Source organism: Pseudochaenichthys georgianus, chromosome 13 (genome assembly GCF_902827115.2).
Source record: "Pseudochaenichthys georgianus chromosome 13, fPseGeo1.2, whole genome shotgun sequence".
NCBI classification, from domain to species: Eukaryota; Metazoa; Chordata; class Actinopteri; order Perciformes; family Channichthyidae; genus Pseudochaenichthys; species Pseudochaenichthys georgianus.
Window position 1 is genome coordinate 16,466,721 of NC_047515.1, and position 27,928 is coordinate 16,494,648.

General features: G+C 42.8%; 1 protein-coding gene across 1 annotated transcript in view; it reads right to left on the reverse strand.

The window, feature by feature from the left end:
• Nucleotides 1–27,477, reverse strand: part of frem2b (FRAS1 related extracellular matrix 2b) — a 60,613-nt gene extending 33,136 nt beyond the window's left edge. Inside the window, exons 1-2 of the mRNA XM_034097166.2 lie at nt 22,330–27,477; nt 21,187–21,276 (exon numbers count right to left, since the gene is read on the reverse strand). Coding sequence (XP_033953057.1) covers nt 21,187–21,276; nt 22,330–27,340 — 5,101 coding nt within the window. The 5' untranslated portion in view covers nt 27,341–27,477. The remainder of the gene's footprint in view (nt 1–21,186; nt 21,277–22,329) is intronic.
• Nucleotides 27,478–27,928: the final 451 nt, after the last annotated feature.

Genomic DNA, 27,928 nt, shown 5'->3' on the forward strand with positions numbered 1-27,928 from the left:
TGTGTGATGAGGGACGGCAACCTTTTGAGAGAGTCCAAAGAATGTGAGAGACTGGACTGTGCCAACTTAGTGCCCCTGTCTCCTCCTAGCATACAGTACATGTTGCAGACAGACCTTATAGGGTCACCGTGAAGCATTGTGGGTCCACGATACCCCATGGACCCTCGCCTGTTCATTGAACCAGACACACAGGCAGAGCCAGCCCCACACTGATTAGGCAGGATAAAATGGGACAAGACTGTGAATCCCTTTCAATAGGCACAATGCATCTAAAGTTACCATATGATCATCATATACCTTAAACGGACTGTGCGCTAACAGTTTCTAAGATCCACAATAGCTGAATTATACTGTAGCATTAAAGCCAAGTACACTTTAGAGACGGATGAACAATCAGGAAAGTGCTTACAGGCCAGAGATTTAAGTTTTAAGCATGTGATTTACAAGATATCCTTTCAATGCTTTTGAAACAAACCACCAGGGACACAAAGCCATCGGAACTTCTTATAATACCATGTATTATTTTCATAATAAAGGCATGAAGTCTCAATACTGCTGAAGTATAACCATATTCTATTGCTGACACAACTCGTAAAGCATGTAGCTAAAGGAGACTGGAAGCCTTTAGTTATAGTAGCCATAATGTATTTTACATTTATGCTAAAGAAAGTCGTAATACAAATAGTAGATTAATTTGTTTACATGTTTTACTTTCATACAAAATGTAATAATGTGCATAACAAAATGCATGATGACGTGTTCTTACCTGTATTGGAAGCTACAAATTCATATGAGGAAGATTTAAGCATATTGTTTAATTAAGTCATAATTACTCAATTTATCCCAGGCCCTGAATCTTGATCAGACAGGTTTTTGTGAACAGCTGAAAGTAATTTAAATAAAAAGATAAAAGGATTCATCGAATTTCCTGTTGACGAAGTTGCGTCGCAATTGCAATCAGCTGATCACCTGCCGAGACTGACTGTTTTTGTTTGAAAACTAAATAAAATAAAGTACCTGGTCCGAAAGCAGAGACATATGAATTGTAAAGCAGAAATGTTGCCTATTTGTCTGATTATCTAACATTTTGATTATGACCAGGCAACCCAGTCTCACGTCATTAAGTGTTATAGTCACAACATTTAATCTATTGATTCGTGTTCACCAACACGATTTTCCCCTTTTTTTCGTGTCACACAGAACGATTTTAAAAGCAATATATTCCTATTGGTAGTATGTTTCGTGCCTGCAGCACGTCTTTTTTTCCGGTCGGGTCTTGGAAGACCGGAAGCTGTGTGGTTCATAAAAACATTTTCTTACTCAATATCAAGCCACAATTATTGTTTTTATTTTAAATCGTATAATGTCTGACTTTTCTTGCCGTCCTTGAGGAAAAGAAATGGGGCTCAGAGCCTCAGAATACTGAAATGTATGTATTTTTTAAATCTTTTTTTCCTTCTAATTTGTTATTATTTTCTAAATAACACACTGTTATTTACTCAATAATAACACACAATTATCCTTGTTTTTATTTATTTGTTTAATTCTATAATATCGGGCTTTTTTGCCGTCCGTCAGGAACTGAATTTCAAAATAAAGTCACCGGAAACAGACGTGCGATACACACCCACTGAACTGATTACCCAAGATCCTCAGCAATTGTTGAAGCTCGGTGATTGTATGTTTTAGCAGCAATGCACGTTGGGATATGGTGTTAAAGCGATATTAAATATCTATCAACAGATTTGCGTTGCCAGGATGTTGGAGTGGCAGTGCACCAAGGTTACGCCGAGCTTCAAACAGCACTATGAAATGGAATGAAACCAGAGCAGACTATCCAAAACTAGGGTTACGTATTGTAACCCAGCTTCTATGAGTATAGGCGCAGCCCTCTAAGGCTATCGCTATTGGGTAAACCCCACTGCACGTGTGCAGCACTGACAGACTTATTCCACGCCCACCTACGACGTGGGCCCCACCTCCGGGTTCACTTCCGTATAAATAGGAAGTAGGCCCTACAATCCGCTCCCACAGCTTTTCTTCAGCTATTCGCGGCACCAGTGGGGCCCAAACCTTAGAGGGCTGCGCCTATACTCATAGAAGCTGGGTTACAATACGTAACCCTAGTCCTGTTTCGTATAAGGCTTCGCCCTCTAAGGCTATCGCTATTGGGTTAAGGGCGAAGCAGGATGTAGTCTACGCCCCACTGGTTCCGTCCGTTACCAGAAGCACAAAACACACCTACTCAGTTAATAACCCATGTCCATTTCGCCGTGCGTAAATGGAGCATCACGTTCCCAGGGAATATAGCATTTCCAAAATGAATATTTCCCCATCAAGGAACGAAGGTAGGCTTACTCGGGCTACCTGTCGTTTAAAAAGTAGAGTTTTTTAAGTCTTACTTGTTAAAAACGATCAAGAGAGGGGAGCAACGGCCGCTTTCTACATGCCGACAGGCAGGAGAGAGGCCTGCAATTTGGAAAATCCCCGATATTTCTCAATCAGGCAGACTATTCAGTACTGAGTGTGTCAGAGAGGAATGGGAGACATCCCTCAAATAAAAACGAATAAACGAACAGGGTGAAGACCAAGATGCAGCAGTGTAAATGTCTTCCACTGTCATTCCTCCGAACAATGCCGTAGAAGTTGATATTCTCCTGGTGCTGTGCGCTTTAATGTTTTCCGGTGGATCCAATCCAGAGGAAACATACGCCTGTGACACCGCCTCACCCAGCCAGTGTGACAGATAGAGGCTGCCCTACTGAGCGCTCTCTGAAATGCACAAACAGACGCTGGGATTTGCGTAACGCAGCCGTGCGTGTAACATAGCATGCCAGCGTGCGCACGGGACGGGAGATGAGATGTGGCTTCTTCCTCTGATGTGTGAGGCGGAGGAAAGAAGCCCTCCAAAGTTATCACTCTCGATCTGAACGAGCTTGTGATCACCTTCGGCATAAACGCCGGGTTCGGGCGTAACACAGCTGAGCTGCCATCTCCTTGGGTCTGGAGACATGAAGGAGCCACAGAGAGAGCAGACAAATCACTCACCCTTTTAGCTGACGTCAGAGCCAGGAGCAGCGCTACCTTGGCTGACAGAAACTTCAGGGGAACTTGATCCAGCGGTTCAAAAGGGGCTTTACCTAGTGCGCACAGCACTACAGCCAAATCCCATTGAGGCGCTAAAGCGCGTGATACCGGTCTGAGTCTCTGTACTCCTCGTAGGAAACGTTTTGTCAGCGGGTGACTAAACACCGTGCTGACCCCAAACCCTACATGGCATGACGAGATGGCAGCCGCATACGTTTTTATCGTGCTATGGGCCAATTTCCTGTCCAGCAACAGCTGGAGGAATGACAGCACGAGAGGCAGGGGACACGCTACGGGGTCCACGCTTTTTCCTACACACCATCTTTGGGATGCCGTCCATTTGGTTGTGTACAACGCCCTGGTGGACGCGGCTCTGGATCCCTGAATAGTCCTCACAACATCTTGAGAGAGGCCGAGCCCCTCTAAGTGTTCCCGTTCAGGGGCCATGCCCACAAACGTTGGCCTAACACTGGGTGACCGCTGATTGCTCCCTCCACCTGGGAGAGAGCATCCCTCCGCCACGGAATTTCCCACGGTCTCCCTGACAGCATCCGCTGCATGCAGGGAAACCAGGACGCTCCCGTGCGCTCCGGGGCTATTAAGACCGCTACCAGTCGCTCCTCCTGCACTCGGCCCAGGAACCGAGGGATCAGAGGGACTGGTGGGAAAGCGTACAGTAACACCCTGGGCCAAGGTCTGTGTGCGAACGCGTCCACCCCCAGAGGGGGGTGATCCTGCCTTCTCAGGGAGAACCAGAGAGCACACTGCGCGTTCCCGCGAGCAGCGAACAGATCCACCTCTGCTGTCCCGAACCTGCTCCACACTTGGGAGACCAGCTCGGGGTGGAGGCTCCAGTCCCCTTGTCGAGGACCTCCTCTGGACATGAGATCTGCCCCTCTGTTCAGCTCGCTGGGAATATACACTGCTCTGATCGAGAGCATGTGTGTGCGCGCCCAGCACAACAGCTGTGTTCAGCAGCTGCTCTGATCGTACACCTCCCTGACGATTTATGTAGGCTGCCGCCGTTTTGTTGTCTGTCCGAATCATCACATGATGATTCCACAGCAACGGGGCAAAGTGCTGAATTACTCTCCATACGGCGAGTAATTCCAGCGCGTTTATATGAAGGGACATGTGCGGCGTCCACTGTCCCCCCACTGCCTGCGACATGCATGTTCCTCCCCACCCTGAGAGCGATGCGTCTGTAAACACCGAGGTGTGTGACGTCACTCTGCCGAGGGGAACCCCCACCGACAGGATATGGGGATTTTTCCAGTAGGTCAGATCTAAACCTACGGATGGAGGAATGCACACCCTGCGTCTCCTCTGACGCACGGGGTCGATGCGCAGGCGAATGAACCACCTCTGAAGTCTCCTCATGTAAAGGAGACCCAGGGGGATCACCACGTGACCAGCTGACATCATGCCCAACAGCTGCATCACGGAAAGGGCTGTCACCACCCTGCCGGGTGTGACGCGCCTGAGGAGAGCTGTCAGATTCTCCACTCTCGGCTGTGAGAGTCGTGCTCTCATGCGGGCTGAGTTGAATTCCATTCCCAGATACTGTACATGATGATCTGGGATGGAAGAGGACAGCTCTTCTCCCAATTGATTATGAAACCCAGGCTTGACAGGTGAGATACGAGTTGTACCGTCTGTAAAGCAGCTTCCTCTCTGGAGCGAGCCAGCAACAGCAGGTCGTCCAGATAAAATAACACTCTCATCCCTCCTCTGCGTAGCGGCTCCAGCGCCGTCTCCACACACTTTGAAAAAGTGCGTGGAGCCAGGGAATATCCGAACGGCAGTCGATTGACTGGTACGATATTCCCTGGAATGAAAAACGCAGGAATTTCCTGTGTTTTGGGATGATGGTTATATGGAAGTAATGGGTCTCATTCCCCCCGCCCCGTCTCCTTCGGGACCAGAAAATAGCGGGAGTAAAAACCCCTGATTTTCTTCCCTTTGAGGAACCCCGGGAAAAGGCTTTCTTTAACCAGAGTTCCTGCCGCTCTGCACGGAGCGCGAGACACTGTTCTTGGGATGACAGGACTTTCTGTATCCCGTAGGACTGCGGGGGGGGGAGAGGCGAATTGCAGAGACTACCCTCTGCCCATCCGCCTCTCATCCATCTGTCCATCAGACATACTCGCCGCCACCCTGAGTACCATACAGTACTCTGATAGTGCCGGGTGTACATTCTCTGGATGTGCTGTGGTTGGTAACAAACCATGCCAGAGCCCTCCACATGCTGCATTCCACACCGGCTCTCAATATGTCGTCGTTTAGGAGAATACTCGTAAACTGCGAGTTCACACTCAACCCCACTAAGGGATGAGCGGAGTTGTGTGCAGTGCTGTCCACACGAGGCGTAATAATGGCCCTCCGTGGGCTTATTACGACCGTGGGTAGGAGGTGTCTGAGACAGAGGAAAAATCCATGCTGCCTAAACCCAAAAAGTTTACGGTAGACGGACTTGAATAGCAAGCCCAGCTGTTTTATTAACCGATAAGTTAAAAAACCCAGCCGGCTTAGGCAGCGAGCCATGCTGCCAAGTAACCAATAGGCTCTTGGCAGCTGGCTTAAACCGGGGAGCCTTGCTGTATATTAACTTCCCTCTGTCCATATAACCCACGCGCCGTCCTCAAGGCACGAACCTGCTCTGGATGTGCTGTGGTTGTCATGGTGACGAGCCACGCCAGAGCCCTCCAGACGTTGCATTTCACACAGGCTCTCCTTATGTCGCGTTTAGGAGAAGGCTCGTAAACCGGACATTTCAGGTGCGTTCACGCTCAACACCCCTAAGGGATGAGCGGAGGTGTGTGCAGTGCTGTAATAATGGCACACGTGGCTCATTACGACCGTGTGTAGGAGGTAGGTTTGAGACAGAGGAAAAAAATCCGAGCTGTCTAAAACCCAACAGGTTTTAAAGACAGTCGGTTATGCAGCAAGCCATGCTGCCTATAACCGACAGATTAGGGGCAGCCGGCTTACCCGGTGAGCCTTGCTGCTTATTATTATCAATCTGTCCATCGAATACACATGTCGCCACTCTGAGTAATACTCTGAGAGCGCACACCTGGTTTGGAAGTGCTGTGGTTGTCATGGTGACGAGCCACTTCAGAGCCCTCGCCGCCGTTGCCCGTGAAGCAGCCCAAGAGGGGCCGGACCGAAAAAGGCTGCGAGGGGCCCTCCACACGCTGCATCTCACACCGGCTCTCATCCTGTCTCTGTTTCGGAGAAGGCTCGTAAACTGGACATTGAGGCGCGTTCACGCTCAAACCCGCTGAGGGAATGAGCGGAGGTGTGTGCAGTGCTATTCACACAGTGCGTAATAACAGCCCTGGGCTCATTACGACCGTGTGTAGTATAAGCACATCTGAGACAGAGTAAAAAACCCGTGCTGCCTATAACCGACAGGTTTAGGAGCATCAGGTTTAAACCGTCAAGCCCTGCTGTTAAGTAACCGGCTGGTTAATTACAGCTGGCTTGTGCCGCGAGCCCCGCTGCCGCGCTAACCAACAGGTTACAGCCGGCTCAAACGGCGAGCCCCGCTGTCTGTTTAACCTTACAGGTAACAACAGCTGGCTTATCCACCTCCCCACGCTGTATTACACAGCGGCTCTCCTCATGTCGCCATTTAGGAGCTTTTAAAACTCGTAAAACGGACATTGAGGTTCACGCTCAAACCTGCTTGAGGAATGAGCGGCGGTGTGTATAGGAGGCACATCTGTGACATAGGAAACAAACCCGGGCTGTCTAATTAACCGACAGGTTTTAAAGACAGCTGGTTTTAGCCTTAAGCCTTGCTGCCTAACAACCGACAGGCTGTGAAGCAGCCGCTTATGCAGCTTTATGTCATCCGGAGGAGAGCTCTCCTGAACCGGGAGATCTCATTAGGCGGCTGCCTTTCCGATGATCTCCGGGAGTTCCTCCACCTGGTGATCCGTGAATGGAGGGGAAGGAGTCGCCTGACTGCTGCCCGCCACTCGGATCCAATAAATAAAGGGCTTGGTCCACAGAGTAAAAACTCCTGGACCAGCCATTCATCCTCGGCCGCAGCAACGAGAGCGTCCGCTCTCCACTGCCTGTGGGCCCGAGGGAGATGGACACAATGAGTGCACGACACCTGGGGAGTGAGAGCCGCGTTTGCGTGCTCTAATCCCCGGCAAAACTCACACCGTGAGCTCTGGTCGTAACTCATATGTCGGGTTGACACTGGGCCCCCACCCTGTTTCCCCCGTCCGGAGGAGAGGGAGGATGGGCCCAGGGGAACCAGGAATGTTTGCTCTTTTAGCTCTTAAAATAACTTGTTTTGCCTGTCAATGCTTCTGCAACGGAGTGCTGAAGAAAAGTAGGAGCGGATTGTAGGGCCTACTTCCTATTTATACGGAAGTGAGCCCGGAGGTGGGGCCCACGTCGTAGGTGGGCGTGGAATAAGTCTGTCAGTGCTGCACACGTGCAGTGGGGTTTACCCAATAGCGATAGCCTTAGCCTTATACGAAATAGAACTGGACTCGAACGGGTCCAGCCCCGTTCAAGTCCATGGTAAGCTATTGACATTCTGAATCCATAGATGTGTCTGCCATCACCAAAAACCCCTGATTATTCTCTCAACTCAGTATTTACATTCTTATATTCAAAGAAAATCAATAATATCTTTAAAAACTACAAGCACATGTCTATAGGCTGTGCACCGTTATGGTGTAAATACAGCCTATTTACCAATTGGATCAAATATAAAAGTCAGCCGAATTACTATTGATACTGCAAGGAGAAGTATTGTGTGAAGAGAAATTGAAGATGTTGTTTAATTGCTGATATATTTATGATCCACGTCACGTATTCAGTTTCGGTGGCAGTTCTTCCAGTTTCTCCAGAAGTATTCTAATCAGGGCTCTATAAATATACAGTAGAACTACGGCAGATGTGTAATATTTGATTTCTTTTTTTCCCCCAATGTTTTCGGATTTCATATCGCATAAACACCATATCCCAAGGTGCATTGCGGCTAAAACATCCAATCACCGAGCTTCAACCATAGCTGAGGATCTTGGGTAATCAGGTGTGTATCGCACGTCTGTTTCCGGTGACTTTATTTTGAAATTCAGTTCCTGATGGACGGCAAAAAAGCCCGATATTATAGAATTAAACAAATAAATAAAAACAAGGATAATCGTGTGTTATTGTTGAGTAAATAACAGTGTGTTATTTAGAAAAGAATAACAAATTAGATGGAAAAAAGATTTAAAAAATACACATTTCAGTATTCTGAGGCTCTGAGCCCCATTTCTTTTCCTCACGGACTGCAACAAAAGTACGACATTACGATTTAAAATAAAAACAATAATCGTGGCTTGATATGGAGTAAGAACATGTTTTTAAGAACCCCACAGCTTCCGGTCTTCCAAGACCCGACTGGACAAAAAGACGTGGTGCAGGCACGAAACATACTACCAATAGAAATACATTGCTTTTAAAATTGTTCTGTGTGACACGAAAAAAAGGGGGAAATCGTGTTGGTGAACACGAATCAATAGATTACATGTCGTGACTATAACACGAAATGTCGTGAGACTGGGTTGGACCAGGATGCCTCAAAGCTCAAGATTAATCAGGATGATTATGAATACTAAAAGGTCCCCCAGAAGATAAATACTTATAATCCAAACTTTCCATTCAAGTCAATGTTTCGCATTGACTAAAGCCAATGACAATATACTGTGTTTTGTGTTGAAAACGCAAATGGTCACATCTCCTTGAATGTGCTGTGTCTATTCATGATCCACAGAGGATGAATAATTTCCCTTAGAACACATCATGAGTTTTCTTCCAGCGCAACGGCAACACTTTATACATGAATCTGACAAGCAATAAGGATAGCCCTACAGAATAAAGACTTTAATATTGTATGTATGATGAGCATTGCAGTCTCTAGGGCATTTAGTTGGTCATAAAAACTTTGAACCTTGTTCATTGGAAATTCTGATGTCATATATTATATTATCAATCTGCTTATTACGTTAGTTCTGTACAGCATACAGGACAATAAAAAAAGACAAAATGGTCAGCTGCATGACATTACATTTAAGTTAGAAAAAAATCAATAGCCTAGGTTCTGAACAAGCTTTATATAATCAGTAGTTATCTTAACTCTATACAATGAGTTGCTTCAGGGTTCCATTAAGTACCAGACACCAGCATACTTTTTACCTCTCTAATGAGGGAAAAAGGGATATGACAATCTTGTTGAAAGAAGGGAAGCACATGGCAGAGGATAAAGAGCCAGATAGCAGGGAGACGGAGAGAGAGCGATATGGTCTAATCACCCTAAGCCTTGTATCAGCAGTAACGAGTTGGCCATGGATTGAAAGATTTGGAACTGCTATGATTTCACAAGCCCTAAACCCATTTCTACAAGCACAGCCTTTCAGGGCACTGGTGTGCCATAAATGTGGCCGCACCACAGGGTCCATTCTGGCTGCTGTCGCCTCTGTGTCCGCTCTGGTCACTCTGAGGCGACATTTGAGGGGCCTCAAAGGAAGGCCAGAGGCACTTATGAACAAAAGTGCTGGGTCTGAGAGCCAAGCAAGGCTTTGCTCTCAGCAGGGAAAGTTCTTAGAGATTAACATATGAACCACAGCTCCAGAGGTTATTTAACTCTCTGTGCACTTAAAAAAGGACTAACGCTAAAGATGTTTAGAAATGCAATAAACAAGAGGTGCTGACAAATATAAATGCCTGTTCAGTTCCTTGGGAAGATGGTTTCTTGTTATGTCAGCTGTTGGGAAATTATAATACAATTTTGGAGTTATTTTAGATTATATTATTATTATTATTATTATTATTATTATTAGGTTAGTTTATTTGTACAGTTTAGCACATTTTGAGACACAGAGGCAATGCAAAGTGCTTCACATAGACATTTAACACATAATAATTAAAAACAAAACAAAAACACAAAAAAAAAGATTAATAAAAGCGATAAAATAATGGTTGCAGCTAAAAGTGCAATGATAAGGCACAGTTAAAGGATCTCAGGATAGGCTGCATTAAAGGACAGTTTTTAACCTTGATTTAAAAGAACCCAGGGTTGGGGCAGACATCAGAATTTCCGGCAGTTTGTTCCAGGTTTGTGGTGCATAAAAGCTAAAAGCAAATAAATGGTATAAATCATCATATTCTCTCCCTTGTTTGGCATTATGCAGGCGAAACCTGACAGTAAGATTGACAAACTAAATAGCTCATGAGAGCAAGAGCATATTTTTAAGTTGCGGCACAATCAACCAACATTCACAGAAAGTCATTCAAGGTAAAGTACTTAACGTTCTAGTTTCTGATTAAATGTGCCTTCCGTGATTTAAAAAAGGAGCTTTATTGTTATTATACATTTTATTCTCCACAGTACAGTTGACAGTAAAATACCCTTTAAAGTAAAGTAACAACTTCCAATCCCTTCCCACACTTTCCCTTTTGATTCCAAATTGCAGAATAACGTTGTTGTGGTAACTGCTGTTGAAAAGCAGTAAAGGATTCAAATGAAACTTGTTTGCATGGAGCTCCTTTATGTGTGGCCTAGGAGAGAATTGTGTCAGAAGAAATACCGTACACTGTCCATGCAGTGAAAGGTCACTCCTGTCCTGGGAGTCTGCTTCATGCTCTAGTGTCCTTGCACACTGCCACAAATTACACCATTTATCATCCAGAAAACACTTTACACAGAACTCACACATTGGCTTTAGAGATGCATTGTTTGAAAGTTATTGAGAGAAATTCTAAATTAATTTGTTGAGAAATATGAATCCATGCTGTATATTTTGAAAAAAACAACAGACAGAAAAACAACTCGATACATGCCCTCTGGATATTTGCTAAGGTCTTTATTTCTCTGTGTCTACAAATTACTGCCATGAAATACTGGCAAACATCCTTGGTTTTTAAGTATAATCCTATTGGCCTCGTCTGGAAATGTTAGTTGAAACTAAATCTTTCCAAACACCTTATGGATTAGCAAGCTGCCAACTTTTGATGCACAACTCAAAAGATGTGTTTTGTTGTGGGTTGCTGATTTCCAACAGGGGGCACAGGGTGGCCTGCCTAGTAACCATGGGGTCAGGATCTATCCCTTATCATGGCCACATCATTAGGGTGGAAAAACAGACTATTCACACTTGGGTGGTCACAAGTTATTCTAACGTATTTCAATATTCACACGTTTGGTTAAGCTTCAAACATTGACAAGAAGATTGTGATTAATATTTACTCCTTTGGAATTTATAACAAATCCTCATCCCTCCAAAACTTTTATAATATAATTAAACATTAACATTCAGAAAATGCCATGTGTTGTCTGGCCTTGCTTAGCAAAATGATGATTGGAGAGAAAAGATTAAAAATCTATATTTATAGTATAAAATAGTATATTTCTACGGGCAAGTTCATAAATCAATAAGCTGACCTTAAGTTTAGTAATTGATCCAAAAGATGTATAAAAGTTGTTTTTCAGGACTTTGCTTGTTTCGATTGTGAAGGTGAGATCAGATAGTGTATCCCTTGGTTGCCCTTGAATGGCATTCCTGTCTGTCAAGGAGAATGCTGCCTTGGGTGTCTTAATTAACAATCAGCGACATGGTTTAGAGAGCAAAAGCCTTAACTCTCAATAGCAGGGGTAACAACAACAACAGACTGAATTAGCAGCTGCAGGACTTTCTTACACATTCACTTGTGAAGGCCATTGTGTATCTAAAAGCAAGTTTCTCGCTCATTACCAATCAGCTGAATTTATATCTTATTAGTATATACATTTATATTAAAGATGGAATTCTTATCTCTTCACATGGTAGTCATAATTCGAGGTTTGAAAAAATGCCTGCTACTAAAATGAATGAGATTGCTAAATTGGAGACTTTTTGTACAATATGAACGTCCAGTAGCTTTGGCAAAACTGTGACCCACCTGCTTTTGGGCTATTCTTGGAAAACAATAAAACACTTCCTGACTGAAGAGATGAGCTTATGGAGACAAAGATATACTGTATCTACATCCCAGGAACTGAAAGACTTGCATTGTTACAAGTGCATGTGTTAAATATATATCAACGCTCCATATTGCTGGTGGAATATACATGTACATGGGTAGTGAAATAAAAAAAGGGCATGCAAGGGGAAGTGTGAAAATGTGAGAGAAAATAAAGCAACATATGGATGCAGGATGAATGGACTTGACAGAGAGAGGGGGACGTGCTTTTTCCTTGACCCTTGAATGCACAGTGTTTGTTCTCTTGTCAGATCGAATAATGGTGGACTGTTTGCTGAAAGCAGCAGTGTAAGGCCATAGAATATAAAACTCTATCCCAGTGCCACAGACTCATGAGCCCCATACTAATAGAGCATGTTTGTCGAGACTGTTCTCAGGGCCTCCATTGGTTTCATTATAACAACATGTTCCGGCTGCATTACAGTGTTTTCTTGCAAATCCTCACATGTAGAAAGGCTTTTGCCTGAGAGGAAAATGCTCCCTGAAAAGCTTGAATGGTAATTCCTAAGAAGTGTTAAATGACTCTCGGTTCTTTGTTTATGACTGGTAAAAAAAAAAGGAGCCTTCAAGTAGATCTGAGCAAAACTGTGTGTTAAAGATAAGCATGCTAGCCTACTTTAATGTTGTTGTGTTTTATTTTCTCCTTTTTGTAATATTGAAGATTAGACTGTGCAGCAAAAAAAGAAAAAAAGGGCTCAAAAATTTAGAAAAATATTCAGCGATGTAGACTCTGTTCAAAACTGCAAGTGCCATGCCCTTTATTTCAATTTGGATATCTTTGTTCAACCATATTAAATGAACACTGGAAAATGGATGGAACACTGGTAGCTGTAGGGGTGGATTCTTTAACGTTGTATGACGTTGTAGTGATCATGCGTAATATTTAAAACGTTATTTGTTTGCAGCAATTGAATTTCAAGTGTCACTCTTATATCATTTACATGTAGTACATTTAGTTTATTTTTCAATATTTAAGTGCAATCTAATGCAGTATGTTGTGTAAAAATGTTGCCAACAAGTAAAGCATATTGTTAGTTAAGCACTTAATTTTGCAAGGCAAACAGCATTATCATTTGAAAAAAAACAATGCCATTAAGTTATGATTTTCAATATTATCTACTCTAGTGCATTTAACTTTGAGAGCCTGTACTGAATGCTAATTTGAAGCCACATAACCGGACATCTTTCAATGTTTACAGTCATTATCTTGATTTGGAGTGGGAGATTTGGTTTGCAGCCAGGTAACTAAAGCGGTCACAAACAATCATTAAAAAACAATAATTTAAAAACCTTCAGTTAAAACAGCAACTGTAGCAATAGAAATCAGCCTGTAATATTGACCCTTAACCTACTTGAGCGTACTAAAATAGCCGCAGTTCCTTTAATCGGTGCACCATAGTCCTTGCAAGTCTATGTAAGCAGACAGTGTTACATCTAATGCTTTATTGATCCCATAGACTGCAGATGAAAATTAGCTCATTAGCTAATTTTGGCATATTTACACCGAGATGGAAACCAAATTGTTGATTAATGAGCACTGTCCCTGATACAACTTAACAAATGGCATTACTTTACGTACAGGCTTTTAAATCATCAGATGGTTATTTCTTGGCAGTTGGAATAAGCAACTAATGATTTTGTATCAGCAGTCATTATTCAAAAATACAAAGACAGCAACACATGTTATCTAAAGAAGCCCGACAACACATTTATAATATTTCCTGCTGGGCAAAATAAAGTGTTATTGCTTTTTATAAAACGGACAAGTCAAATCAAGCAATCTGATTGGTTCTTAGCCGTGATATAATGAGCGTATATCACGGGTAGAATTGTAGTTACTTTTCACAAGTTATGTATCCCTCCGCGTCTGAGAAAAGCTACAACTGTTACATTCCGTTATGAAACTAACTAACTAACAAAGCTTAAAATGGAAACATTTAAGGTTAACTTCGACCTCCGGGGTGGCCTTATTATGGAGGAGTGGATTGAGCAGTGCCTATCTCCAGAGAAAAAAGCACCTAAACGATGACATGCAGAGCTACGTGAAGCGCAGGTAGACCAACTGGAAAAGTACCACCATTCAAAAGCTTTCTGATGCGGGTCTTGAAACAAAGCAGAGAAATGATGACCGTTAGTGGCCACAGGTGCGAAAGCTCTCTCCAGAGCTACTGGAAGCCGAATCTCGGGGACCGGAGAAAGTGGAGCAATATTCTCGCAACGCCAAGCAACAGCCTAGTACAACCTCAACAAGTAACCACGTAAGCCATTCTACTGATGCTGGACAGTTTTTCAGTGGTTGCACAATAAACGGCAACATACAAATGTATGTAAATAAATAGCCAAATAATCGATCAAGGCTCTCTAATATGTTCGCTAGCTGTTAGTGTTGTTGCATAGCAACCACCTCGCACTATGTTTTGTGCAGAATTTTGAACATCATTATTTACTAATAAAAACTATTTAAATTAGAGTGTGTGTTTTTCTTTCATATTGCCACACTTGGTAACCGTTTTATAAAAGCAATAGCTCACTTCAGGCCTGTCGTGAGCTATTGCTTAAATATAGAATGTCAGTCAAGTAAGCAGATCTATTTTATATGGAACCGGTAACTATGATCGTTTAAAAACAACCCGAACACTTTATAAAATGTCCACAGAACTGTACCAAATGTCTCTCAACTCTCAACAATAAAACGCTACAAGAAGCTGCTCTCTATGTTGGGCTTCCATTCAGAGACAATGGTGTTCACAGATGCAGGACCTGGTGTAAGGAGCACAACACCCAGACCCTGGAGGAATGCTAAAGTAATATGGTTTGATGATTCTATTTCAAAGACACAGACAACTACATTTAAAGGACAAAAGCTTAATGTCAAATAGAAATAATAAAAATGAGAGGCTTGCAAAAGTTACATTGAGGCCTACAGCTATATTTTGGACTTTTTAACACACTGAATGTGCCCTTTAAAAGTGATCAACCCTCTTCAGAAGTTAAATGAACTGTGAATTAAAGCTTAAGCTGACTATCCCAAGGGTTTCACCAAGGCCTTAATAGCATTACGTGTTCCCTCCCTGTAATGAAACACAAAGAGCTTGGGGAGAAAAAAGGTTTACATTTTGACCAGTGATAACCTTTAAAGTATTACAGTACACATTTGGGGAAAGTGTAATAGCTTCTGACAATTACTTAGGGATTAAAGGAGCTAAATGTGACGGCCGTATCAGAAAACCCAGCGGTCTAGACCTGCACCCTGTGGCCTATCTATGTTTCCCTATTCCCATTTACTTGCTAATATGTAACTCTTCACTCAAGCCCGTGTCCTGGAAAACCAAGATAAGCCCATGCATGGTCTAGTTAATTTCAGGCCGCAAGACATTCCTCACTATTCTACATGGGGGAAGGGTTTATCTGAGCTCTGGACATTTGCCTGGTTGTTTCAGACATGTTTTGAAGTTGTTATTTATGTCTGTTTAAGCAGTCAAAATCCATCAAAATATGTTTACTCTATATTTACCATAGAGTAATCAAGTCTGTGTGAAATATCTAAATGATATCCATCTCAGTCTCTATTGGCCTCCACTTTTTCCAGAAAGTGGACGTGACAACATTTAGATGAGACTGCACACCCACAGGGCTCACCAACTAAATTAGAGCCATCACAACTTGTCAACACAGGCGGTGTTTAGAGAGTGAAATGCACATCAGCACATTCATGCCTTCGCTACAGGCGACAGGAAGCCGCTTGAAGCCTAGCCCCCACCATTACTGGGACCAACAGAGCTCTTCTATCTTTCATCTCTTCTGACTGCGCTCCCCTCCCACTTCTCAACGAGATGACTTCTCATATCCTGCCTATCAGTCTCCACTTATGGAGGATAGCAGGTGGTGGTGAGTGTGAGCTTGATCCACACACAGAATCCCCAAAGGATTTCATCAGCACCTTTTATGAGATGAGAGCCGTGTTACTCTCAAGACACACTCCAACCATGTCCACAGGGAGAATTTAAAATGTGAACCTTCTCAAGAGAGGTTCCTTCAAACTATGTAACATTTTCAATTCCCCTCTACTGTATATATTTTCTTGGCATACTGAAATGCTGATTGTATCAAAATCATAGAAGCTGTTTTCCCCCCCTGGCCTACATCATAGCAGTTTAATCAAGAAAGACAACAGCTTGAAATCAAAGACAAAGCAGTTATCAATTAAACTGTAGCTGATGCCAAGCATCTTGATGCAACATTTTAGCGGTGCCAGCTTCATCTCTGATTATGGGATCAGGCAGCTGGTCCCGAGATAGATAAATGGGGGCTGATTTGTGTAGGCAATGGTGTGTGTGTGTGTAGGAATGCGTGTACATAAAAAGTGCCTACAAAGGAGATCTACAGTACCCCTCATTTGGGCTCCAGTGAAACCCAGGCTAAGACAGAGAGTGCTGTGACACTACAGCCTCAGCCCAGCTGCCAGAGACTTATGGTGCCGCAGGGCCTTGAGGAAGATCTCAGGCCCACTGCTGGGATTCAGGGGCCAAAAACACATTTTCCAGAGTGATTTTGTGAAATTGAACAGAAACTCTGTTACTGGGGAAAAAAAGATGTCACAGCAGTGATTATGGCTTGACAGACTCTCAGAGTTCCTGCTGTTTTCTGGCAATATCAGTTTTGTGAAAACACAGTCTTATTAAATTGCTCGACATGTGACAGTCACAATTAAATGCAATACAAATGGACTGCTCACATAGAGACAGGGATTTTATATTTGCTTTCATTGAAGATTTGAAGAGATATGAAAATAGTTTTTTTCTTCTCCTGTTGGCAGTGTTCGAAAGCTCTTTGTATTTTGCATATGTCTTCATGGGTTTCCTGAAGTAGATAAGACTCCTGAGTGTCAAATCACAAACCCGACAAGGCGACAACAAACTTCAGCCTATAAACTTTTTCCACAAAATAGGTATTTTCTATATACTCATTGCTTGAACAACCGCTTTCCTGCTAGACTAATATCCTGAGGCAGGTATGACAACACATGTCATCATCCAGGGAACATGCCTGGGCCGGGTTTCTAAACTTTTGGGAATTTGCCTTTTTCTTTGTTAACCTTGGCTCCACACACTGCATTTAGCAGCAAATTATCACAGAGAAAGGGGCTTCCTTTTCCCAGAGAGAAGACAAGGCACATCATGTCAAAGGGTCTAAAACAACTATAGCAATGTATCACCCACTTCCTATATACAATCCCTTAAGAACACAAGAGGTTGTTGCTCCACTAAATCAGTATGTATCTTTATTACATTAAGGGTTCTCTTTTATTCTGTTCTGGCAAATCCCAAAAAGTAAAATGTGTCTTCCTGACTATTAAGCAGTAAACAGCACTCTTGACCCAGGGAAGAGACAGAAAACCCTTCCATTAGCTAATGTATTGCATACTTAATAATAAAAAGAGAAAACCTCACTCATGACTGAGGTAATTCACTTATTTGATGCAGCACTATGCAGATATGCTTTTACTTCTTCAAACACATCAAACATGTGCAACTCTTTGGGTTGTGTTGAAAAGAAAGACTGGAGCTGGGTAATAAACATTTCACATTTAACTCAAATATACACTGGACATAAACAACTCAAGCAAGATAGCAACTGAGGACATGAGGGCATGCAAATAACTCTTCACTGAAAACAATTCACCTAAATACTCAATGTAAAGCAGCTATTTCCGAGAAATTGTTCCTTTAATAAACTTCCAGGATTTTTATCACAAACTATTTTTCCGTAACAATAAAATGACTACCTAACCTTTTATGAGTTGCAGCGCAGATGGACTGTGAGAGAAAACGCCCCAAAAATCCTTTAAAAACGAAACAACTCGTCCAACTATGTAATTTGTTGAATCGTACGCATATAATTCACACACTATAGGTTCCAAGGACAGCAAAAAGTTATAACCCCCAAGAAAAGTGTAGGGGAGACATTTCCATTAATAACAGGATAGAAACACAGATAAACTGCAGTGTCATCACATGCACTGTGGTGCGGATATTATAGCATACACAAAGTCTATATTACCCTCACAACTGCATGTGAGTTCATGTTCCCCCTTACTTTTGTTTTGCTAGCACGCTATGGGGAGGAAGATAATCCTGCCTAACCTGGGATTACACAGGAGGAGAGTCAAGGGAGATGGATTCAAGTATGCACTCACTGTCACAAGTGATTATACACCGATAACATGGAAGACGTATAAGATCAACTTGGCAGATGTTACTGCAGGCTGTAACGGTTCAGAGGATTTATTAGGTTGAGGTACCCACGAGGCAGAAATAACAAACAAAACAGGCATGTTTAGGAGGGCGCTGCAAATGTGCAGGGGCTGCCATGTGAGCAAAACATTGCAAGGCAATTTACCGATCTATCTTTAAATCGTATTTCTTTGAGAAACACAAGGAAACGTTGAACATAGCTGGGGAGTTTGACCTTCATAAGTAGCACATTAATGGACTGAACAATCAATGTTCTTTTGCTGCCTCTTTGTAGCTCAGTAGAAGAAAAAAAACGAGACGGTAGTGAGTGCCTGGAATGAAAAACAAAGGCCACAGCAGTGTGTCAGTCAGTAGGAACATCCCTGATGCTGACTGACTGGTGGGAGGTAGACAGGGCTTCTGCTTCACAAACAATTGACTGGGAATGCCGGGGCTTGTGTGTGCTCAGGTAAGCTCACCTGAATGCACCCAAATGCTTAGGAGACGAGGGGAGGGCTTAAGGCCCACGAAATACAGCAAATAAGTGACTTATTTGCCAAGGCAAGTTAATAAAGTGAAACAGCAACTTTTACTCTTGATTTCAAAACATAATTTATATCACTCAACAAGAAATGTAAGTAGAGTTTATCATCCTTTTTAGTCACTTCTATTTTATCATAAATCACAAATATTTAAAGTGAAAGGTGTTTTGTTGTGCGATGTTTGCACCAAATATTTACGATGCCAAAAGTGAAGAGGAGTTTGGCTAGTCCAACGTACAGTAGATTGTCATTTTGGCTCTGAACACTCCAAGTTTAAATGACACATCAAGCAGCAGATACATCGCTGCCAAAAGGAACTCAATTTAAGAGAGCCCAGAATCCATCTATCACAGAAGCTATGATCTCAGCTCCAACAGCTAAAGCAGCCACTGGTATACTATTTCAATTGAGCCTGATGAATGGCTTGGCACTATTCATTAGTAAATTAGTGTCCTACCCTGTAACGAGAGCCAGTTGCACTTTATTTGGGGAAGAGGTGAGGATAAACGAAATGACCGTGCTTAGTAGGACATTTTCCAGCTACTTAAGTTACGCTGTTTATAAACAGAATAATCACTAGTTACAACCCTATGTTCAATCCTTTCTATTGGTGTTGTATAAATGTACTTTTTACACAATGACTACCACCCTAAAACTACATACATTGGCTGAAACTTTCATTTGCAAATATTAATTAGCAGTCCTTTATATACTGAGAACCGTGCGCACAATCATGGTTCATCACAGCTGTTAGTCAAAGCTTCTGGATTCCCACTGAGCAGCTGCGAAATGAAAAGTAACTTTTCACCCCAAACATGTTTGCAAAGTGCAGTTGGTAAATTTCCCAATGAACTTGATGTGAGGAGGGGAATGTTTTCCCCTGCTGAACATGACATACTGCAGCTGTGTGCCGGTGTACACCGTTCAGCTCCTCTCCTACACGACTGTTCAAAGAGCTGGAGGCTCTGTCTGGGGATTTAGGGCAGCCACCAGCACAGCTTAAATCTTATTAAAACTGCAGTGCAGTATGTCGAATCCCTTATGGAAGGTCTTCCAACATAACTCTTTATCAATTTGTCAAGCCATTTAGATACCACTGTAAAGCACAACACCCATGCCATAGAATAACATTTTAAAGATATGTGATGTGACATGACCGAGAACAGTTTTAATTAAATGGCAGTTTTAATTAAACTGCCATTTCCCAGAACTCAATCTTATACATTACCTTTTAATTGCCAGGTTTGAAAGATAAACTACCAGTATGGGATGCAAGTATGTCATCAAGCATAGAGAAAGCTAGAAAGAGAAAGAATGTGACAGAGGGAGGGAAGTCCGGAGAGATCCATGACAAATACCCCGATTGAGACAATAATAAAGGGACCAACTGAACCTCGCACAACAACAAAAGAGCTCTGCTTGGCTTTTGCCAGCAGCTCAGGTGAAGCACTTCCATTCAGTATCACCTCCTGATAAGGAGTTGTCCTCTGCATTTTAGTCATCACTCATTAGCATGCCATCTACCTGTTGGCATTGATGTTAACCTGTCTATTATTCAACTGAAGCTACAGATTAGTCCCGACTGGAGAGATGAGAAAATGTGAACGGAGGCCCACCGAGGTGCTTGTGGGAAAAGAGGGCCCCTATTAGAGAGGTGCTTTGTGCTCACTCATCACAGCTGAAGGGTAGCAGAAAGGACACACTGTCAGGCACACTGCTTGTAATCGGCAACACCGGCATGATTGCCTCAAACCATTCACTGATTACATATCTACAGTGGAAGGAAGGTCTTTGTTAATTGTTTTACTAATTATTGACTTGATAAATCATTCCTTAATTTCCAAAAGAGGAGGTCCTTGCATGGAAATCATGGGTGATCATGGGTAAAGTGGTATAAAACTGAGCTACCTAAGGATACTGCACAGTCATACTAACGTTCGGATTAAAAGTAAACAAGCATGGAAGCTCTGGCATTCAGATTTGTTTGGCCAAGTCATTGAAAAGCAAGAAATATTACATTTTGCTTTCATCATTTTAGGGCACTGTGAATTGTTGTTTGGCGATTTCTACCTACTGTGCACACATATTTTGCTTAGTCATTTTGCATACTCAAGCCTTTATCTGTATCTTTCCCTTTGATCTTTATATTTCCCTTATAACATTTGTTTTCTTAAAGTTAAACATGAGACAGTGAATACAAAAATCTATATTACAGCCTCAAAAGTCAGCATCTTAACGTGAGCTTTTCAGAATATAATTTCAAGAGGGCATGTTTGGGATATGTAACTTACCGCTGTCTTCGATGGAGAAATAGAAGATGTCATTTGTAGCATTGTCACCATCTCTCAGAACGTAGCATATGTTCATGTCGTTAATTTCAGCTGAAAAAGAGAAACATTTGCATAAATATCCATGTTTCTGCTGGAAAAGGTTCACATTAGTTAATTGGCTGAAATGGCAAGTGGGAAAATATGTCCAATATGTTCCTGACAGACTATTTGCCAATTAATACTTGTGAGCCCTGCTATAAGCAGGCTGAGGCTATATGAGGAAATGTGCCCACTGCATAGTGTCGGGATGGAGAAACTCCTTGGTAACACAGGCTTTATATCTATGACACAGAACATAACATGTAGTTTGATTGTTGGAGAGAAGTCACAGCAGTCAGTTTGCCATCGTTGTGATAGACATGGTTCTTTTTTGCTCTGGATCTGGAAGATTGTGAAGTTAACACAATGTCTTTAATATTTGATATCAAAATATTTCCCCCTAAAAGGACCGATGCATTAAAATGCATAGCCAGGATTTCAAAATGCCCAATAGAGAGTGCCTTTTATTTACCGACCTGTTTATTCTAGTGAGAACTCTTGAGATATTGAACAGGCCTCGTGGGGAAAGCATCTCACAGTGACTTGGTAAATAGAAGCAGGGATTACATGGATATTGAACTAAATACTGATGCTGTTTCCCTGATATTTAGCATATACCAAGCTTTACAAAACCCTCTGGTTTATTTAACTGTTGTAGTCATGTTTGCAAAACCAGTGGTCGTCTTTGAGCCAGGCTACCACCTGCCTTCTATGTTAGAGTATATGACTCTGGTAGTGTACAAATCACCATCAATTCTATCCCAAAGTGAAACACATCAAGCAGTGTTTGAAAAATGCACTCTTTTAGTGAGATCTGTTCAGCCTTAGGCACACGCATATTTCATCTCTGTAAATGGGCAGTCTCTTGAGTGAAAACAAAAACCTTATGTTTGAACTCAGCATTTTTCAGGCTTCACAGGGGAGTACATTTAGCAGAGTGAGTAAATGTAAAATGAGTTTTAAAATGGGCTCTAGTGAATTCAAAATGTGAATTAATTCAGTATGTTACAAAACTAACAGATTGTCACAAGATTTCAAAACAGTTTTGAAATGCATCTCTCTTACCTTGCGTGAAGATGGAGATAGTGGCATTTCCCTTGCCAAGGTTGATCAGGTAGCCGTGTTCTGGGGTGATAGTAATCCTAAAGGTCACAGATTTTTGGATGCTGCCTCTGTCCTCTGCTCTAAGGGTCTTACTGGTGATCACAAACCCCAGGTGACCAGTCTCCAGAACCCGCAATGTTGGGGCACCCTTGTTCACCACAATCTGCGGTACTCCATTATCCACGGGGAGGACTGTTATCTTCATCATTTGGGGCTTTCGAGTCTCAAAAACTGTGTCGGGGAAGATGAAGAAGTCTGTGTGGGTGCCATCAGTTACAGTAAAGGAGAAACTATCCTCTGCACTCTCTGTGCCATCATGCTTGTAGCTGATCCTGTTCTCATTCAGGTCCTGCTTTGTGAAAGAGGTGACAGGCCGGGTGTTGTTAAAGAGCAGGCGACCATGAACTGGGATTTGAGTGACTGTGAACTTCAACAAGTGGTCAAAGGTGTCTCTGTCCTCCACTGTAAGCTCAAAAGGCGTGATAAGTTTGTTCTCCCCCTCAGTTACCACCAGGCCGTGTATTGTCACCACAGGCTTTTTGTTGTCCACATCAGTGATGGAAATGCGAAAAGTGCGGAACACAGGATTATAGCCATCAGTCACTTCAAATTCAAAGCTATCCATCTTCACTTCATCGTCAGAGGTATGGATGTAGTATACTTTGTTGCCAGCCAGCTGGAGCTGTGTAAAGGATGAGATGGGCATCCCAGGTGTGTCTGTGCACTCAAGGTGTCCTCTCATCGGAGCTCGGGTGATTGTAAAAACCAAGTGTTCATCTGGGCTGTTGAGGTCACTGGTACTAAGCAGGTCTGTTGTCAGAGAAACCCTTCCACCCTCTTTAAGGGATACACCTTTACTGATAACATCTGGGAAAACCATGTCAATGCCACCCACTGTGACATAAAAGTATCTGTCAATCAAAGGGTTGATGCCATCCGTCACATCAAATTTGATGAGGTCTCGAATCCCCTCTTGCCCATTATGGATGTATACAATTAAACCCTGATCAACTTCATTCTGTGTAAAGTTCATTCCAACTGTGATATTTTGCAATGTGCCAAAAGGTGTTGCCATCTGTAAATATCCCTGGCCAGGCCCATAGCGAATAATATAAGTTAGCATGTCATCCTCTGAGTCCAGATCGGTAGCTTTTAAAACATTGCTGTTTATGACTCTCACATCCCCTATCTCAATTTCAAGGCCGTCATTTATTGCCATCCTCGGGGTCTCGTCGTCCACAGGGATAATCATAACTATTATAGTTTTCTCTACACTGAACTTTCCGTCTGTGAGCACAATATCAAAGCTGTCCTCTGTGCTCTCTGAGTCATCGTGCTCATACACAATGCTAGAAGCCTCCCTGATCTGATCCAAGGTGAAGTTAGAGACAGGGATGGTTCCAGTCGTGAGCTGATTGAGAATAAATCCATGCTTGGGGGTTTTGGTAATAATGAATGTTAACTGATCCAAAGGAAGATCTGCATCAGCACCATTCAGAATGGGAGTGTCAATGACTATGTTCATGCCCTCCATAACTACAAACTCTCTCATGTAAATCTCGGGCTTTTCATCATTAGAGGGGATTATGGAGATGGGGAAAAAGTGCCTTTCAGAGAAATTGATGCCATCGGAGCATCTGAACGTAAACCTGTCCTCCACTGGCTCGACTCCTTTGTGAATGCTTTGAACATAGTAAATGTGATTCTGTCTGATGTCCTTGATGGTGAAAGCACTGATTGCAGTCCCAGACCTGGATTTCTCTGAACCTGGGGAAGGGGAGATATTTTCCACATATCCTGAAGTCGTCTGTACAATGATTGTACAAAGGAGGTCATCGTTGGAGGTGTCTGCATCATCAGCGCTTATATGAACAACTTGAATTACATTCTTCTCTCCCTCAACAACAGTGAAAATTGGCCCCACAAAGACCTCTGGAGCTTGGCTGTCCAGGGGAAGAATAGTTACATGCACTCTGACACCGGTGATCTTATTTCCTCCTACAGTCCACTCATCAGACATGTCCGTCAAAGTGAGATTAAAAATGTCCTCTCTTGTGGTCAAGCCTATCTCCCCACTGGTATGAGCATAGACCACAAAGCCGTTAATAATATCAGATTGGGTGAATGTGCCAGAGGGTACACCTTTCACCAGAATTTCACCTAATGATGGTGGGTCTTCCACAATGAAGGTCAAGCGAAGGTCATCCGTGTCCTCATCTCTTCCCTGAATTACATTACTTGTGATTTCCGTTGCTCCATTTTCCAGTACATCTATGTAAGAACCAAGTGTGCCAGCTGGGAGATTGATAGTTGGAGTTTCATCATCAATCGGCTTCACAATAATCCTTATAGTAATTGGGACAATGTGGACACCATCACTGACATCTATTTGTATTGAATCAACTGTTGATTCATCTCCATTATGGATGTATGAAATCCTGTCATTTTCAATATCCTCTAGGCTGAAACTTTCCCTTTTTGTCATGTCAGTGAATGTGAACTGAATCTGGCCGTGCAATGGAGGCTGAGTAATAGTGAAAGATATCTGTTTGCTGTCTGTGTCTGTGTCTGAGGTGTCCAGCTCAGCACTAGTAATGATATGTGTGCCGCGTTCAAGCACAGTAAATCCAGAGTTGGTTATTTGAGGGGGATTGTTGTCTACAGGCTTTAAAAATATAGTGAAAACGTCTTCTACAACATTTCCAGAAACATCCTCCACAGTATACCGAAACTGCAAAACATGACTGGTGATTCCAAGCTCTAAATCAGGCGGTTTGTAAGCTATTTTATGGTGGTTAATTTGTGCCTGAGTGAAAATTGTGACTACAGTGTTCGGATTTTCAGTTAATACCAAAGTTCCCAATACAACAGGACTATTCTCATCAGTATCCGTCGGTGGCTGGATGACTGTGAATCTGAGATCCCGATCTTCTGAGTCCAGGTCAGTGTAACGGAGGAATTTCTTTCTTAAGTAAGTAAGCTGATACTCGTGCACAGTCATTTGCAGAGTGGTGCCGGGGTACAGTTCAGGTGCGACGTCGTCAACGGGGAGAATTTTGATAATAAATGAGCTGTCTCCAGATTGGTTTGGTGGGTCATTGTCATCTTGAACTCTAAACACAAACTGATCCATAACTGTGCTAGCACTGTGAGGCCCAATGTGCTTGTAAAACAGTTTTCCATCGGTAATATCCTGCTGCAGCCATTCACTTATTACTTTCTCATACAATTCATCCTCTGTATTAAACTTCCAGTCTGATGGGTCCTCTGGGGCCTCAGACTGACGCAGCATCACCTGTCCAATTGTGGAAAAGGGAGGCTCTATTGTGAATTTTATTGAAGAATCTTCTGAGTCAATGTCTGCTGCACTGAGCATGAGTGAGGAGATTGGCATCATTTGGTTTTTAAATAAAACCAACCCAGTGTTGGCATTGATTATGGGAGGCTCGTCATCAGTAGGCACGACAGTGATGGGAAACAGAAACTCAACCTCATTTTTGCCATCTGTCATTCTGAAAATTATATTATCACTGTATGTGTCACTGCCATCATGTTGATAAATGACCAATCCAGCATCGAGGTCAGCCGGGGTGAAGAATTTCCTCCTCAAGCCAAGAACACTCAATTCTCCATGCCTCAGCCCATCAATAACAGTGATTTTGACTTTGTCCAAACCGTCCTCATCACTGATTTGTAGACTCTGTGAACTGGACAGAGGCCTGGATTGACCCTCATACAGTAACTGGCCAGTATTCCTAGTCACCACGGGGGCCAACGTGTTCATAGGCTTAACAACAATCATGAAAGCAAAAGGGTCTGACACAGCACCCTCTGTGTCCACAACCTCAAACTCAATCTGGAAAATCCGCTCAGTGTCTGAATCCACAGCAGGGGGTTTATAGGCAATTTTCAAGTCTTTGAGGTCTCCTTGGTAAAATGAGGTTATTGGTAAATTCCTATCATCAGTGCTCACTATGTAGCCCTCCTCAAAGGACAGGGTGGAAGTGATGTTAAAAATTAATTCATCAGAATTAGACTCTACATCCTCTGCAGCCAGCATATCCATAGTTATTGCTGTCATTACAAATTGGTCTACTTCCATCATCATCATTGCAACAAAACTGGGTTTAGGAGCACTGTTATCCTCTCCCTCTTTAATCCTTACCAAAATTTGGAAAAATTCCTGCTTTAGCAAATTGCCTTCCTTATCATGTAACTCCACAAGCATTGGAATGTAATCTCTGTTTGGTGACTTCAAAGCAAAAGTATGCTGATAACGGATGTTCATTTTAATAAATTCATCACAGTCCAACATTGTTCCAAGGCTGTCCTCATCCACTAGTTTCCCGTACCTGGGGAGCACGCTGCCACTGGAGAGAGATCCTATTTTGCATTGTGCTGTACTTTTATCATAGGTGAATTCTAAAATTCTTCTATCGATGGGGTTACTCGTGCCAAGCAGTTTCTCGACAGTAAGTGGCATGTTTTTGGTAAGCACTTCCAGCTGTGTGAAAATGACTTCCACCTCCATCATAAAAGGTATTATAATCGTATCCGTTTGGGTGTCATACCTGAGTTGTAATCTCACTCTATCCCTCGGAGGACTCCTGGAGCCAAAGTGAGAATACTTCACGTCGTTGGGGCCAAATTCACACGGAAACTTTTTCGGAGACAGGTGTCCAGGGCTTTGAGACAAGGGATCATTGTCCAGAACCGTTATGCTGCATCTATCGCCTGGCTGAACTTGTATAACCAAATCGTTGATGGGATCAATGAAAACTGATCTCCCGAAAGGCACGCGGATCCCATTATTGGCAACCAATATCGTGTCCTCTGACAGCTCAGACCTCAAGGCGTATGATAATCCATAGCTGTCAAAAACCTGCGAAACTGCATCACCTGTCAGAATCACCGCAAGCAGAACAAAAGCAGCGCCAGTCCCGTGCAGATGCGGGAAAATAATCCAAGCCATTTGTATTGTGGAACCGCAAAGGAGACACGTTGAACTTTGTGCATACACCCTCGTAAACTAAGTAGCGTTAAAGTTGCAAGAATATAAAACCAGAGTCGGATAATATCACGCACCTACGGACACTAAGGTGCACCATTCTCTCACACAGCAGCTGTACACTGATAACATAAACTTCATACTCCTGCTTTGCTGGAGTAAGGAGAGTTACGCCCTCCCCTCAGCCGATTGGTTAATATCTCTGGGAATGCATTTGCCAGGTTTTAAATGGACGTGGTTGGTGTCATTCTAGAAAGACAAAACGATGCCGCGTGGGCTGGACCTCGTCAGGTTGGATATGGTTAGAACAATAAATAAAATAGGCGATCTTTGAGCATAATGCAAGATTGATATGTATGACCAGTAGTTATATTATGATCAAAGTACTTCATTTTACACGCATTGTCTTTGAAATATATTGTAGTCTATTGAATCAGAGCTATACAATCACTTAAGACTATTCCTAACAATGAAGGAATACAGCCTACAGCTGTATAAAAGTCTTCACTGACAATCTGGAGAAAAGCTTTGTCTCCCTCTCGTGGTTGCCAC